Source organism: Crinia signifera, chromosome 11 (assembly GCF_055691185.1).
Source record: "Crinia signifera chromosome 11, ASM5569118v1, whole genome shotgun sequence".
NCBI lineage: Eukaryota > Metazoa > Chordata > Amphibia > Anura > Myobatrachidae > Crinia > Crinia signifera.
In genome coordinates this window covers 1,503,290-1,521,144 of record NC_139227.1, presented here as the reverse complement: position 1 = coordinate 1,521,144, position 17,855 = coordinate 1,503,290, and the positions used below count along the sequence as shown (strand labels likewise).

Genomic DNA, 17,855 nt, shown 5'->3' with positions numbered 1-17,855 from the left:
CTGCCCGCGCAGCGCTGAGTTAGTTCTGCCCGCACAGCGCTGAGTTAGTTCTGCCCGCGCCGCGCTGAGTTAGTTCTGCCCGCGCCGCGCTGAGTTAGTTCTGCCCGCGCAGCGCTGAGTTAGTTCTGCCCGCGCAGCGCTGAGTTAGTTCTGCCTGCGCCGCGCTGAGTTAGTTCTGCCCGCGCCGTGCTGAGTTAGTTCTGCCCGTGCAGCGCTGAGTTAGTTCTGCCGGCGCAGCGCTGAGTTAGTTCTGCCTGCGCCGCGCTGAGTTAGTTCTGCCCGCACAGCGCTGAGTTAGTTCTGCCCGCGCAGCACTACGAGCAGGTGAAAAATCATTTGAAGGTAAATGATTTCCTCTGTGTGCATGTGCAGCCATTCACATAGGTGAGGGCCAAGCGGGGAGTGCGCTCGGTGGGGCAACAGCTCACTGGGATCGGGCCTTTTATGTATGTAGGAGTTTGTTACCAGGATTTCACACTTCCAACCATTTCTCCCCACAGAGGACAAGTCTGAAGTGAAGAGTCAGTGCTACAGGCTGGTGGGCTCGGAAGGACACTGTCAGCACCTTATATCTAACTGGATGACGCAACAACTGTGCTGCTGTAGTGTGGGCAAAGCCTGGGGTCCTCAGTGTGAACCATGCCCTGCGGAGGGCACAGGTAGGAAATGAGGACGGATTCTCACCATCATTTATTCTGATGCAGTTTGTGCTTCCCCTTGTACCTGAGGAGACCTGTAGTAAATACTGTACATGTGCCAGCTCCCGGCTCTATTACCTCTCAGTACCGTGTGTTTCCTTTACCCAACATTTCTCTATGATGGTTCTGATCCCTGATTCCCCTTGTACCTGAGGAGACCCGTAGTAAATACTGTACATGTGCCAGCTCCCGGCTCTATTACCTCTCAGTACCGTGTGTTTCCTTTACCCAACATTTCTCTATGATGGTTCTGATCCCTGATTCCCCTTGTACATGAGGAGACCTGTAGTAAATACTGTACATGTGCCAGCTCCCAGCTCTATTACCTCTCAGTACCGAGTGTTTCCTTTACCTCACATCTCTCTATGATGGTTCTGATCCCTGATTCCCCTTGTACATGAGGAGACCCGTAGTAAATACTGTACATGTGCCAGCTCCCAGCTCTATCACCTCTCAGTACCGTGTGTTTCCTTTACCTCACATCTCTCTATGGTGGTTCTGATCCGTGATTCCCCTTGTACATGAGGAGACCTGTAGTAAATACTGTACATGTGCCAGCTCCCTGCTGTATTACCTCTCAGTACCGTGTGTTTCCTTTACCTCACATCTCTCTATGATGGTTCTGATCCGTGATTCCCCTTGTACATGAGGAGACCTGTAGTAAATACTGTACACGTGCCAGCTCCCAGCTGTATTACCTCTCAGTACTGTGTGTTTCCTTTACCTCACATCTCTCTATGATGGTTCTGATCCCTGATTCCCCTTGTACATGAGGAGACCCGTAGTAAATACTGTACATGTGCCAGCTCCCAGCTCTATCACCTCTCAGTACCGTGTGTTTCCTTTACCTCACATCTCTCTATGGTGGTTCTGATCCGTGATTCCCCTTGTACATGAGGAGACCTGTAGTAAATACTGTACATGTGCCAGCTCCCAGCTGTATTACCTCTCAGTACCGTGTGTTTCCTTTACCTCACATCTCTCTATGGTGGTTCTGATCCGTGATTCCCCTTGTACATGAGGAGACCTGTAGTAAATACTGTACACGTGCCAGCTCCCAGCTCTATTACCTCTCAGTACCGAGTGTTTCCTTTACCTCACATTTCTCTATGATGGTTCTGATCCGTGATTCCCCTTGTACATGAGAAGACCTGTAGTAAATACTGTACATGTGCCAGCTCCCAGCTCTATCACCTCTCAGTACCGTGTGTTTCCTTTACCTCACAACTCTCTATGATGGTTCTGATCCGTGCTTCTCCTTGTACATGAGGAGACCTGTAGTAAATACTGTACATGTGCCAGCTCCCAGCTGTATTACCTCTCAGTACCGTGTGTTTCCTTTACCTCACGTCTCTCTATGATGGTTCTGATCCGTGATTCCCCTTGTACATGAGGAGACCCGTAGTAAATACTGTACATGTGCCAGCTCCCGGCTCTATTACCTCTCAGTACCGAGTGTTTCCTTTACCTCACATTTCTCTATGATGGTTCTGATCCATGATTCCCCTTGTACATGAGAAGACCTGTAGTAAATACTGTACATGTGCCAGCTCCCAGCTGTATTACCTCTCAGTACCGTGTGTTTCCTTTACCCCACATCTCTCTATGATGGTTCTGATCTGTGCTTTCCTTATTCAGCTTCTTTTGCTGAGATCTGCCCTGCCGGGAAAGGTTACCACATATTTAGTACACATCAGATTGTCAGGATTCAGGGTCCAGACATCACTCTGCATTTGCAGCCAGACCTAGGGGACCAGCAGGCAGTTCCCCCAATGACTCCAGATGTGGCTCCACCTCCGATCGTACGGGAACAGACTCCGATACAACACAGACCAGAACTTGACTCTAATGAAGGACAACGTGAGTTATTATCTTATCTTTGGGACTAGATAGAGCAAAGTCATTTGGTTATTTGCTTATATTTCATAAAACACTGCATGTACCTCAATATACTGTAGTCCATCTTTGCAGGTAGAAATCCACTTTTTAAACGGGGCCCATTTATTATTGTGAATTAGCCACAAATAGTATATGGCTTTTTTAGTACTGTACATCACTTATATATTACAATAAATAGAATTTAATACAGTAATGATTTAGAAATGGTTTTCAATATTCAGTAAAAAATGATGTATTTTTCATGCGTACTGCAGCAACCCATACAGCATATGTGTAAATTGTATGTATGTAATGTTACAGTTATTACACTAACTAAACTTATTACCTTGTCTCTTTAAGGTGAAGTAACTGCGGCTATGGTAAGTGTGAAGTTAGTGTCTTGCTGGCATCGTTTGCCTACCTGTGCTGCCAGTGTCATGTGGGAGACTTTGTGTATGTTTTACTAATCGGCTCTGCTGGCGCACCAGATGCCCATATCTGGCGCTGACGCGCTAGCACACGTTGGCGCCTCGCAATTTCGCACGTCCATTGCTGGGAATGGGGCATGCAAGCGTCTCCGAGGCACGTGCGTCACATTTAGCGGCGCAGGGTTTAATTTCCACCTAATTATTACATTTTAGTCATATTGGGTCATCTTAACGTACGAGCTCGATGGGCAGCTGCCCAAGGCCCCTCTGGAGTCTCCTGGGAGGCAGTAAGCAATGCTGCCTGTCACCATGATCACACACAGAGCGACCATGCAGGATTCCAGCCTGCAGCCAGACAGTGAAGGGCTGTCAGCATGCTGATTGGAGGGTGGCTGGGGCTATCGACCAATATGGCATGAGACCACAGGAGGGGCGTGTTATTGTTTACATTTTCCTGTGAATAAGTGTGGAGGGGCCCCAAACATATCGCTTTGCCTGGAGCCCATAATGCTGTGAAGATGGCCCTGGCTCCTCCATACAGTTTAGAGGTTTGTCTTTCAGCCCACGGGAAATGTGCCTCTGTGACACTGTGGAAGCCGTGTGTGAAACCAGTTATGGCTTTTCATTAATAATCCTCTCTATAGCAAATTAAAAGTTATAGGGCCAGATTCAAAAGTGATACACTGGAGAGTGATAAACAGCCAGCCAATCAGCTCCTACCTGCCATGTCACAGACTGTGTTTGAAAAATGTCAGGCAGGAGCTGATTGGCTGGCTGTTTATCACTCTCCATTTTATCACTTTTGAAGCTTAGAGAATCTGGCCCACTAACTGTATAGGTTGCTGGTCCTGTGTTAGAGAAACTGAGGAGCTCTGTGTTAATCAGGGAAGCAAAGCTCGATAATTAGGGGATAATGCACAAAAAATATATTAATAATTAAAGACAAATAAAATGCTTGGTCAGTTAGCATATAGAATGCATTTATTAATAAAATCATGTTAATTAAATATAGAACAATATTTTTTTAGGATGTGTAATTCAGAATAATAATCACATGTGACATCATTTCAGGAAACCAGAGTCGATTTATTGAAATAATTTTTACTAAAATAATCAAAAAAAGGGTGTGATATGATAATGCCCTTTAGCATTATTTTAATATCACCTTAATGTATGATACTAAAAGACTGCTCCAAACCCTAGAATTCGTTTTTGTATTGGAAACCAGATCACATTTTCCGGTACTTGTTTCCTAGCACGGCGCCCGTCGTGGGTGATCGCATACCGTAAGTTAAGGTAACCAAGGTATGCGATGGATGCGATGGACGCGATATTTGGCTATTTTTAGCCTTTATTGCCGGCACTGAGAAAATCGCGTCCATCACATGCCATTATAATGGCATGCGATACGACCGCCGCGATCAACGCAATATTACATAGGGATCAATGTTAAATTAGCCGGCTATTACAAAATCGCGTTGATCGCGTCCATCGCATGCAATTATAATGGCATGTGATACGACCGACGCAATTTTACATTTTTTATTGTATAGGCACCCTAATGGGTAATTGGTACTTATTTCCTAGCACGGCGCCCATCGCATAAGATTGTATGCCTTAATTAAGGCATACAATCTATACAATTGAAAAGATTTTTAATTTTATGTACAATATCGAATCTTATGGATCTCATGGATCTTATGCATCTGGTGGCTCGCTGCGCTCGCCACACTATATAAAATCAACTCCACGCCGACGTGGATAGTGGGGGTATGAAATGGTCAGAGGATGTGTACCGCTGCGCTCGCCACGCTTCGGGTTGGCGTCAATAGTGGGGTGGCGTTAACAATGGGGGGGGGTCATTTCACCCATGAGGGGGTATCAATTAAAATTGGGGTTTTGGGGGTTTTTTACATTGGAATCAATGTAAAATTGGGTCTCAGGGACCATTTCACATTGATTCCAATGTAAAAATCTCGTCGATTGCATCGCATGCATCTTATGCCGCACAAACACATAAGATACATGCAATGCTTGCGATATCGGCCCGACACATACAATCTAGATCGTGGGCGCCGTGCTAGGAAACAAGTACCGGGTAATTTGTATGTTAAATCCCCCCCATTGTTAACGGCAACCCACGATTAATGCCAACCCGAAGCATGGCGAGCGTAGCGAGCCCGCGAGGGTCGGTGGTACACGTCCTACGACCTTTTCATACCCTAACTATCCACGTTGGCGTGGAGTTGATTTTATATAGTGTGGCGAGCACAGCGAGCCACAACGCCCGAAGCGTGGCGAGCGCACACGTAATACCTGTGAAGTAATGCGCTGTGCTCGCCACGCTTCGGGCTCGGTGGCTCGCTGCGCTCGCCACACTATATAAAATCAACTCCACGCCGACGTGGATAGTGGGGGTATGAAAAGGTCGGAGGACGCGTACCGCCGCCCCTCACGGGCTTGCTACGCTTGCCACACTTCCTTGGTGTTGATCGTGGGGTGGCGTTAACAATTGGGGGGGGGGGGGCATTTCACCCATGAGGGTGGGTATACAATGAAAATTGGGGTCTGGGGGGCATTTTTCATTGGGGCCAATGTTAAATCGGGTCTCAGGGACCATTTTACATTGATTCCAATGTAAAAAATCGCGTTGATCGCGTACATCGCATCGCATGCAATTTGCTTGCATGCGATGCGATCGACGCGATTTTTTGGGTCCTGATGGATGCAATTAAAATCGCTGGTGCCGTGCTAGGAAACAAGTACCCATTTTCCTTACTATAATGGGAAATGTGATCTGGCTGAATCTACTAAAAAAAGAGTGAAAGAAACACAGCAGTGAGCCCTCTGATAAAGCACCAATGATGTTTGTCCGATAGACACACAAGCTGATCACTGTGCAAAAATATTATGGGGGAAATTTACGAAGGCAAATAAGCCTATAAAATTCGTATTTTCATAGTAAAATACAAATTTTTTAGGCATAATAAATGCCAAAAATACGCATATTCATATTTATGGCACATTCATATTTGTATTTACCAATACGAATGTATACGCCATTGACAGAATACGAATAGGAATCACCATTCAAAAGAATGGTGATTCCTAATTTGATAATTGATAAATTGATAATTGTAATTATCAGCAATTAGCGGGCTACACTTGCTAATTGCCGGCCAAATACGCCAAATACACTTCATTTTCCAGGAGTATTTGGCTTCAGCCTGAACGGATCAGCAGTGATTAGCCACCGGAAAATGGCAGGTACCATGTGTTTGGGGACCAGCGCCAGCGCAATATACGCTGGCATAATGCCCCCTCCTCTGTTAAACTGCCCCTGCACATATCAAAATAATTTGTTCACATACAGGGGCAGATTTATTAAGTTCGGGGAAGTGATAAAGTGTCTGTTTTTTATCACCGGCCAATCAGCTCCTACCTGTCACTTTTCAAACCAAGTCTGTAACTTCCCAGTTAGGAGCTGATTGTCCGGTGATAAAGTACCAGACACATTATCACTTCACAGAGCTTAATAAATCTTCCCGACAATGACATAAATGATTTCTATGTACATCACTATCTTTGTCTCCAGCTCCCAGCATACAGCCCAAACTCTGAAGAGGAAACCGTGGACTTCCCATCGCCCTTTCCACCAAGGCCAGGTAATAATTATCCGTTGGATGTGCCTCTCATTGTATTAGGGTGTGCACCGCCGATGGTGACACACGACCAGTACAATTACAGCTATTAGGTATTAGCACATTTGCTTAGTGAACTATTCTGCGTAGTGAAATTGTATCGCATGGCATGTTTTCGTGCCGTGCGATGAATGCGATGCGATCTCACTAATTAATTTATTCACTGCACCCTGACCACCGATCGCATCGCATCCCCCTGCAAAATCGAATGTGATCGAATGCAAATTTTTGTGTGTTGTGATTTAGTACAACCCCCCCAGTGTACATGTGTATGTGATGCAATGGATTTAGCTCACCCCCCACTATCCACGTCACCCCGAAGAGTGGCGAGCGGACGAGTTTTGCTTCCTCCTGACCTTTTCATACCCCCACTATCCACGTCGGTGAGGAGTTGATTTTATAAAGTGCGGCGAAGGGACACGGAATGCATGTAATCTGTGTCCGCTCGCCACGCTTCAGGCTCAGTGGCTCGCTGCGCTCGCCACACTTTGTAAAATCAACTCCACGCCGACGTGGATAGTGGGGGTATGAAAAGGACGCACCGCGTCCCCTCGCGTAATGGCGACATGTGTTAACTGTTAACTTGAATTTACTTAATAATTAAGAATAACTAATAAGAATAGAATAATACCAATTAATCAAGAAGAAACGCTGCCAATGCTTATTCTGACAGCACAGCTACGCTAACTGCGTAACAGGCGCCGTGATAATATACAAGTACCATATTAACTAGTGAGATCGCATCGCACAAATATGGGCCATGCTATGCGATTTCAGTACGCTAGCATACGTATGCTAATTAGGCGCCGTGCTAATACACAAGTACCCAATTACAATATAATTAAGTATATTTAATTATATATATATTTCAAAGTGCTTAATAAAAAGCGAGGGCACTCACCATAGCAGCAAAAGTCAGCCAATTTTAATAGTCACACATAGTAGTCGACGTTTCGACCCGCATGGGGCCTTTGTCAAGACACACAAAGTAGATCCAAAGGTACACCAGAGAAGGCAAGGTAACACTGACACATAATGCCAAGCTCACCTATGTGTCAGTGTTACCTTGCCTTCTCTGGTGTACCTTTGGATCTACTTTGTGTGTCTTGACAAAGGCCCCATGCGGGTCGAAACGTCGACTACTATGTGTGACTATTAAAATTGGCTGACTTTTGCTGCTATGGTAAGTGCCCTCGCTTTTTATTAAGCACTTTGAAATATAATTGGCTATCCGGACTGGATGACCTTTGCTGTGCACCCCGTTTATGGTCCTGACATTTGGATGTGAGTGCGGAGCCCCCTGGCTAATTATATATATATATATATAATATACCCTCTGAGTCTGCACTGCACAACACTCCTCTGAGTCTGCACTGCACAGCACCCCTCTGCAGTCTGCACTGCACAGCACCCCTTTGCAGTCTACACTGCACAGCACCCCTCTGTAGTCTGCACTGCACAGCACCCCTCTGCAGTCTGCACTGCACAGCACCCCTCTGCAGTCTGCACTGCACAGCACCCCTCTGCTGCACAACACCTCTCTGCACACTAATGATGAAGTGATTGAAGTTGAAGTTCAACAGCACAGTCGACTCAGCACCCCAGAGACCCGCCACCAGCAGAGCGTGACTGTGAAATGCCAAGCTTTTATAGACTCAGCGTCTCGCGAGAATCCGAAGGCAGATTCCCATGTTCTGCCATGCTCGGGTTTCCGAAAAAAGCCGGAAACTCACAAGCGTGGCTCGTGGGCACTCGGGCCAGGGATATATAAAGATTTTTTCTTGTTAAATGTAATTTTCCTAGGAATACAAATCTTAGTATTCATGTAGGGTGCCAAGTGCTTACAGATAATTGATATTTACAAAGACATATAATAATTTCAGGCAGTTACAGACATGCTCAAGCTAAAAGACAACACACATTAACCCATAGCTGCATGAAGACCTATTGTGACTTGTCTCTAAAGCTCCATACACACGGGGCAATGGGAGCAGTGTGCTGAGCAATCTAGCACAGGTCGCTCAGCACAGATTGCTCTGTACACAGTGCTGTACCAGCGATCTGTCATGCAGGACCGCGCATCACTGTCGCTGGGGGCCATAACACAGAGAGATCTGTGCATCATTTCTAAGCGATTTAGACAGATTGCTTACACATGGGTCTGTAATCCCCCCATGTGTATGGCCCATTACTGGTCAGAAAGGATCAATATACAGTGCTCGCCATACTTAGCAGCACACCTATATATGGACTGCACCGTGTTATAGAAGTGCAAGTAATACATCTATACAGAACCACCACGCACTTACCATGTCCATCATGTATCGAGCGTTCTTAAGAGTGAAAAAAAGGTGAAAGAGTGAAGTGAAAACCGGAGAAGTAGCCAATCGGCTTCTACCTATCATTTTATAGAATGTACTTGATAAATGTCCCTTGCAGTATTCATGGAGGGACAGCTCCCTGTCCCTCCATGGCTGTTACTGTAGTGACTGCCCCTGACATACTGTAGTTTGGAGTTGGGCTTCCCCGAGTTGCTAAACAGCCGTCACAGCAGTGCAGCTACCTACTGGTTCACATTCCCAGGTTCCAGCACCTGACATGCAGCCCCTGCAGTTGACAGCTGCTGCCAGGGCTGATCACAGGCATGGTGGCACTAGGTGAGCACTACTGGTACTTTGTGTGTGTGTGGTTGACTGTTGTGTATGTATCTGTGTGTGAGACAGTGGGAGACTGCTTTGTAGGTTTAAATTTCTACCGCATCTGTCCTGGAGCTTGTACGTGTTGTACAGTAAGATGTCTGTAACTAGCTCCAGTGCAGCCAGGTGTTACGTATGGACAAAGAGCCGGGACCCCCTTCAGGGTGCAGCCAAAAGGATAATCTAACTACAAAGCCTGACAAGGACTTAAAGAAAAAAGGCAGCTTGCCGTAACTATCTAACGCAACTAAAAGCGCCAGCGACCTAGTCGCCCACCAACCGCGACCACGTCGCATACACAATAAGAAATACACCACACAACGGATAAATTCCCACTGGGACCACCCAGTCCAGGAAAACTGAGAACACAGCAACGGCTGAGGAGAATCCCCCCTGAGTTCCGCAGTGGGGCTGAAATAACAAAAGATGAACAAGGCCCAGGAGGGCACCAAGCCAAGAATAAGGAACCAGATCCACAACTTACAGTACCAAGAACAGACCGCCGACCAATTGATGCACCCGGGAGTGTACCAGCAGCAGACAAGCACAGAGGAAGATGGCTGAGATCAGGCAGGTGGATAGCACTGGAACAGAAGCTGAAGCCGCCAGACAGGATTCTGTAACTGAGTGAAAGCAGGCTGGAAGTGCCAAAGGCCAGGAAGGCTGCACTGGGCTAAGTGCAGGGAGAAATGGACAATTGCCAGCAAACAGCTGGTGAACTCCAACAGAGCAGTACCCAGACAGGTGGACAGCTGTGGATCGGGAATAGCAGCTACTTGCACAGGAAACAGGAAGCAGGAAGCTGGAAGCTATCACTGGCTAAGTATTGCAGGAGAGCCTGCCCGATGAAGGGCTCAAGTGATTAATTACACCTGGTAGAGATCCAGGCAGCTCCCAAGCTGTACTTAACAAGCTCATTACCTTGCAGACTTGTGAATGAATTAAGCTCACAGAATATTGAGCTGATATGGCACAGACCTACCACTGGAGGCCACCAGTGAGTCACATGCCAAACACAAACTGAACAGAACCATAAATCCTGGTTCCTAACAAATGGGTATTGTGCATCTTGTATAGAGCTGTGTCATACTGGTTTGTTACAACTACTGTTTAGGCGCCAATGTGAACTTACATATTAACTATTCCTTTATGCAGCGCTTACTTTGGAGCCCACTAAGATGGCTGTCCGAAAAGAGCCTGCTGAGTATGACGACCGGAGCGCTGTAGAAATGGCTCCCTTACAATCGACGGGTGAGTTGTAAGAAAACGACTGTCATCAACTGCTTCTAACATTATGGTTCACTAACCGTATTATTTTCCCCTTTAGAAACTGACCATTGTAAGATAATGAGGAATATCTGTGGATATGGAGAGTGTATATCAACACCAACAGATTACTACTGTAGTTGCAATCCCGGTTACTACGTAGATCCTGAGAAAAAGGTCTGTGTAGGTAGGTAACATCAATGACTACGCTTGCTTTACTTCAACAGAAATAATTGACACTTGGAAAAATTGTACTTGGCATTTTCTCCATATTTAATTTTTGGCATAATATGCTTTTTATTATATATTTATTATATACTGTATTATGAATATATTATTATACCTACGGACTCTACATGTCTCATAAGGCCCCCATCCACTAGGTTGACCTATCGCATGCGGTACCTCGCAATGTCACCCAGCAGCTGCCGTGAGGCAGGATCACATATGATACATTGTATGCAGTAGTTTTGGATACAATGTATCTTATGCAATCCTTGCAGGGGCTATGGGCTGTGACAAGTAATAATGGGAACTTGCAGGACGAAACACTGGCCATATGCAATGTTTTAACGTTGACTAAATCATGATTATAGCTTGTACCCCTGAAAGTTTTTACTATAAATTTTTGTCTAACCTTATTTAAAATGTGTTCATTGTGTCACCCCCATTTCTGGGAGAGAGTTCCATACCCTTACTGCCCTGAAAAACCTTTTTACCTCTAGTCTGAATGCATACCCACGTGTCCTTATCTCTGACTCAAAGTAAAGGGGGTGCCTGATAGTTCATTATATTGTCTCCTGATATATTTTTAAATGTTGAGCATTTCTCCTGTTAATTATCTCTTCTCCAGTGTAAACATTCCTAATTTGGCTAAAGTGGATGCTAAACAGCCCAAGTTGCAGTTGGTGGCAGTGGTAATAGGATAGATCAGTGGGTCTGCAGTTCGGCCCTTAAGTACCCCCAACAGTTCCCATTTTCTAATTCACCCAGTAGGTGCACTCATTGCTAACTGATACATTTTAACAGTTGGAGCTAATTATTTCATTGCAATTCTATTTGGAGACTTGGAGACCTGGAAAATGGGAACTGTTGGGGTTACTTTTGATTGCGAGGTTGGGAACCACTGGATAGATTGAAGGATTAAGGAAATAATCAAGGAGGATGGGAAAGATGGGCACAGGGGAGCTAAGAGGAGGAGGAGGATGAGGAACAATTCATTGTCATTAATATCTGACTATTGTGTTCCGGCAATTTCCCGATGTGCAGGGCAAAAAATTGGCATGATTGCTGGTGGCACTAGTGTGTACCCATTACAGGGTTTGTATAAAAAGTAATGAGACCTATGTTTTCTGACACTTCTGTACGTTGCGCATGCTCCAGGCAGGTTTGATGGAGGGGGGGAGTCAGCTGCAACGCGCAAGGAGCGTCAGTCGCCTACAAGCTTCCGTGAAGTTCATATTATGGTTTAGTGGACCCCTGTTCCTAGGCGTGGTTGAAGCTCAAAAATGCAACATTATCGAACAGCGTTACGCCATTAAATTCTGTGTGGGACACGGAAAATCAGCTATGGAGACATTGGCCATGATCCAGAAAGTGCATTGCCGCCAATTGGAAGCTGAATCATGCACCAAGCCACACCTGCTTCATAGTGAACAACTACCGGAACGGCATCACAATGCTTCCCTAGTCCCCCTACAGTCCCGATCTGGCCCGTCTGACTTTTTTCTCTTCCTGAGTGAAGGCAGCCCTCAAAGGACACGGCGACGGGACCATAGCAGAGGTCAAAGCAGCTTTGACGCGCTGCTTGAAGGATGTTCCAACAAAGGACTTCCAGGGTCCTAGCGAGGACAACTCGTTGGCAGAAGTGTGTCGATGCACAAGGGTCTGATTTTGAAGAATTTTTATTGTTTGTAGCGATATCTTCAATAAATATTTTGGTACTCTTTACCTAGAACGGCGCCCACGATTGAAATCGCGGGCATCGCGGGTAAAATCGCGGTAATCGCGGGCATCGCGGGTAAATCGCGGGTACATCAAAATCGGGTACCCGCGATTACCGCGATTTTCCCATAGAGAACAATGTTAAAAAGCCTGATTGACCGCGATTTTAGCGTTAAATGCCTCAATGCCCGCGATTTTCCCATAGGAATCAATGTTAAATGGGCTACAGAGCCCAAATAGCCCCAATTAACCCTTAAATGTCCCCCCAAATTTTTAACGCCACCCCACGATCCACGCCAACCCGAAGCGTGGCGAGCGCAGCGAGCCCGCGAGGGGCGGCGGTACGCGTCCTACGACCTTTTCATGCCCTACTATCCACGTCGGCGTGGAGTTGAGAATAGAATAGTGTGGCGAGCGCAGCGAGCCACCGAGCCCGAAGCGTGGCGAGCGCAGCGAGCCCCGCGAGGGGACGCGGATACCTTCACAGTTATACGCGTCCCCTCGCGGGCTTCACAGGTGTCCGCGTGGCCACGGACACCTGTGAAGCCCGCGAGGGGACGCGCTTACCTGTGAAGGTATCCGCGTCCCCTCGCGGGGCTCGCTGCGCTCGCCACGCTTCGGGCTCGGTGGCTCGCTGCGCTCGCCACACTATTCTATTCTCACACCACGCCGACGTGGATAGTAGGGCATGAAAAGGTCGGAGGACGCGTACCGCCGCCCCTCGCGGGCTCGCTGCGCTCGCCACGCTTCGGGTTGGCGTTGATCGTGGGGTGGCGTTAAAAATTTGGGGGGACATTTAAGGGTTAATGGGCTCTGTAGCCCATTTAACATTGATTCCTATGGCCAAATCGGGTGGATTGAGGCATTTAACACTAAAATCGGGTCCATCGCGGCTTTTAACATTGCTTCCTATGGGAAATCGGGAGCATCGCGTCGCGGGCATCGCGGGTACGTTTATGGCCGGCCGCGACGCGACCGACGCGATTTTTCAGGTTTAACATGGTTTTCAATGGGAAAATCGCGGGCATCGCGTCGGTCGCGTCGCGGGCAGGCATAAATGTACCCGCGATGCCCGCGACGGGCGCCGTTCTAGGTAAAGAGTACCAATATTTTTTCCCGAATTTGGTCTCATTACTTTTTATACAAATCCTGTATTAAAATTCACAGTTTGCCTGTACAGCTTAAAATCAGGCCCTTTTCCATATTTGAATACCTTTAGAACACGTATGACCATGTCAGAGAACCCATGTATGACATGTCAGAGAAGTTCTTGCCTGAACGCTACATATGTCTAGTAGGTGTACTGAATACCCAAATGTAGCCACAAAGGAACCCTGAGCTCCTGATAAAGCCGTGTACAGTTACAATGCACCCATCAGTGTGTGCGTATGAATCCGTGGGTATAGATGGTAGGAAATGGTTGACCCAAGGTCGACATTGACAGAAGGTTGACACAAGCTTTAGGTCAACATGGTTTTTCACATTTGGGTGTGTATGTCGACATGGACCATATAGTGTACCGCGTGCCCTCCCATGGTTCTCTCAGGCATGGTGCCACCCTGAGCTTGGCACACTACTACCCAAGTCAGCAAACAGTGAGAATATAATAAAGTATAAAAAAAAACAACTTAAAAAAAAACATGAAAAATGAATGTCAACCCTGTCCATGTTGACCTTAAGCTTCTGTCAATGTCGACCAAGGGTATGTCGACCATTCTTAGGTGCTGACCTACTCCTCGACCATTAGTGGAATCGGTGCATGCAAATCAGTTTCAGAAAATAATTATCAATGATCTCTTATAGTGTTATAAAAGTATTTGCATAAAATTCTACTTCCGCATTGTGGCAGATTACAGTTTGCTTTTTGCATCGTAGATATTGACGAATGTAAGAATAACCCCTGCGGGCACGGAAGGGGATTGTGTCTGAACACCGCTGGCTCATTTAACTGTAACTGTCCTCATGGGTACAGACTAAATGTATCACACGGGCAGATATCTTGTGTGGGTAAGAAAACGGTTTTCATGACCATTTGTCCTTTCTCAGTCACTGTCTATGTGGTCTTCCTGCTCACTAATATATGTATAATATATCAAATATTTCTGTTTTATATTGCACAGTAGGTAGCACCTCTATAAAGTGGCACATATTTGACAAATAAGAAACTGAAGCATTTGCAGACACATATGGAGAATATTATATACAGTGATGTCACAGAGAGACCTCTATTGCTTTGTTGTGTACTTGGTCAACCATGAGCAATGTGTATTACAGTAAGGGAGCTTATTGGAGTAATCAGTACATAGTGTCTCTAGAGATACAGTACTGCTGTGCTGCGTCATTGGCCAGCCAAGAGGAATGTGTATCATATTATAGCCAGGAGTCCATATACATAGTATCTCTAGAGATACAGTACTGCTGTGTGGTGTCATTGGCCAGCCAGGAGAAATGTGTATCATATTATAGCCAGGAGTCCATATACATAGTATCTCTAGAAATACAGTACTGCTGTGTTGTGTCATTGTTCAGTCAGGAGGAATGTCTATCATATTATAGCCAGGAGTCCATATACATAGTATCTCTAGAGATACAGTACTGCTGTGCTGCATCATTGGCCAGCCAAGAGGAATGTGTATCATATTATAGCCAGGAGTCCATATACATAGTATCTCTAGAGATACAGTACTGCTGTGTTGTGTCATTGTTCAGTCAGGAGGAATGTCTATCATATTATAGCCAGGAGTCCATATACATAGTATTTTTAGAGATACAGTACTGCTGTGTTGTGTCATTGTTCAGCCAGGAGGAATGTATATCATATTATAGCCAGGAGTTCATATACATAGTATCTCTAGAGATACAGTACTGCTATGTTGTGTCATTGTTCAGTAGGAGGAATGTCTATCATGTTATAGCCAGGAGTCCATATACATAGTATCTCTAGAGATACAGTACTGCTGTGTTGTGTCATTGTTCAGCCAGGAGGAATGTCTATCATATTATAGCCAGGAGTCCATATACATAGTATTTTTAGAGATACAGTACTGCTATGTTGTGTCATTGTTCAGCCAGGAGGAATGTCTATCATATTATAGCCAGGAGTCCATATACATAGTATCTCTAGAGATACAGTACTGCTATGTTGTGTCATTGTTCAGCCAGGAGGAATGTCTATCATATTATAGCCTGGAGTTCATATACATAGTATCTCTAGAGATACAAAGTTAAATCTAGGGGGTAGGTGTGTACTTGCGCTGCTGACAATTTATTTGATAAATTTAACACTCTAATTTGCCAGACAATTGTGCTGAGAAATGAATGAAGGACACACTGCTTAAATAATGCAAAATTTATATGTAAAAAGATAAAAAAGCTTACAATACACAATACATAAATAATTACATATATAGAAATAAACAAAAATAAGAAAATAAAAATATATGCAGGTAACAATAGGATTAATATCAATATAATGGGCTTATTGGAGTAAATACCATATAATATGGTTTTGAGAATAGGACTGGACGTATAGTTTGGAAGCTCCGCTTTTTAAATATATTTCAAGTGCGTTTATAGCAGCAATTGTAAAGATCCAAAAAGTTTATTGTATGGTGATGAATTAGTGGATTAGTATCCAGATAGAGTTATTGTTAGTAGTATGAGTAGTTGAAACGCTGGATGTATGGACGAATTTAGCATGTAAATTTACATGCATCCAGAAATAAATAGCCAAGTAATGCTGGTAATTGCGATGGTATAGTAATACAGAGCGGGGCTCTGGTTGTATCTCACCCCTTTATGGACAAGTTGTCAGCTGGTTGCTCCTGATCGAGGGGGCGGCTGGAGTAGGTATCGTGCGGGGCGCTTCGTCTTGAGAAAGTCTCCATTTGATTCAGGAGACGAAACGCGTTGACGTCACCAGACCACGGACGCACCTGGGCTACAGGCTGCCGCATACGAGACCGCTGTGCACTTCCAGCTCTCGTTTACCCCGTTCTTCCTGCAGGGCTCTCACCCCATCATCACCCACAGCGTCTGCACTACATGGACGCTCCTGCTGCCGGAGGAGTGAGCGCTGGCTGACGGCGCATTGAAGCGCCCCGCACGATACCTACTCCAGCCGCCCCCTCGATCAGGAGCAACCAGCTGACAACTTGTCCATAAAGGGGTGAGATACAACCAGAGCCCCGCTCTGTATTACTATACCATCGCAATTACCAGCATTACTTGGCTATTTATTTCTGGATGCATGTAAATTTACATGCTAAATTCGTCCATACATCCAGCGTTTCAACTACTCATACTACTAACAATAACTCTATCTGGATACTAATCCACTAATTCATCACCATACAATAAACTTTTTGGATCTTTACAATTGCTGCTATAAACGCACTTGAAATATATTTAAAAAGCGGAGCTTCCAAACTATACGTCCAGTCCTATTCTCAAAACCATATTATATGGTATTTACTCCAATAAGCCCATTATATTGATATTAATCCTATTGTTACCTGCATATATTTTTATTTTCTTATTTTTGTTTATTTCTATATGTGTAATTATTTATGTATTGTGTATTGTAAGCTTTTTTATCTTTTTACATATAAATTTTGCATTATTTAAGCAGTGTGTCCTTCATTCATTTCTCAGCACAATTGTCTGGCAAATTAGAGTGTTAAATTTATCAAATAAATTGTCAGCAGCGCAAGTACACACCTACCCCCTAGATTTAACTTTGCTACTTTCTATTGTGGGTTGAGGCAATCCCACAGGTGCTGTATGCAGCAGCAGACAATTGAGTAATTAAGCACCACAGCGTGACTATATTAACTCCCTATAAAGCGCCGGGGACCTTGCTAAACTGGGATCTGGCTGTTTAGCCACTCTCAGCAAGTAAGGAATCCTTTTGTTCTCTAGAGATACAGTACAGTACTGTTGTGCTGCGTCATTGGCCATCCAGGAGAAATCTGTAACATATAATAAGAGTCCAGATACAGTACATAGTATCTCTAGAGATACAGTACTGCTGTGTTGTGTCATTGACCAGCCAGGAGGACTGTGTATTACAGTAAGGGAGCTTATTGGAGTAATCAGTACATAGTGTCTATAGAGACACTGCTATGTTAGCCAGGAGTCCGTATACATAGTATCTCTAGAGATACAGTACTGCTATGTTGTGTCATTGTTCAGTAGGAGGAATGTCTATCATGATATAGCCAGGAGTCCATATACATAGTATCT

General features: G+C 45.1%; 1 protein-coding gene across 2 annotated transcripts in view; it reads left to right on the top strand.

The window, feature by feature from the left end:
- The window catches only part of LTBP3 (latent transforming growth factor beta binding protein 3), a 158,311-nt gene that overhangs the window by 61,284 nt on the left and 79,172 nt on the right, over window positions 1-17,855 (top strand). For both annotated transcript variants that reach the window (XM_083164804.1, XM_083164803.1), the window contains exons 7-13: window positions 501-659; window positions 2,337-2,558; window positions 2,937-2,956; window positions 6,600-6,669; window positions 10,557-10,652; window positions 10,729-10,854; window positions 14,487-14,618. In XM_083164804.1, the coding sequence (XP_083020930.1) occupies window positions 501-659; window positions 2,337-2,558; window positions 2,937-2,956; window positions 6,600-6,669; window positions 10,557-10,652; window positions 10,729-10,854; window positions 14,487-14,618 (825 nt within the window). The remainder of the gene's footprint in view (window positions 1-500; window positions 660-2,336; window positions 2,559-2,936; window positions 2,957-6,599; window positions 6,670-10,556; window positions 10,653-10,728; window positions 10,855-14,486; window positions 14,619-17,855) is intronic.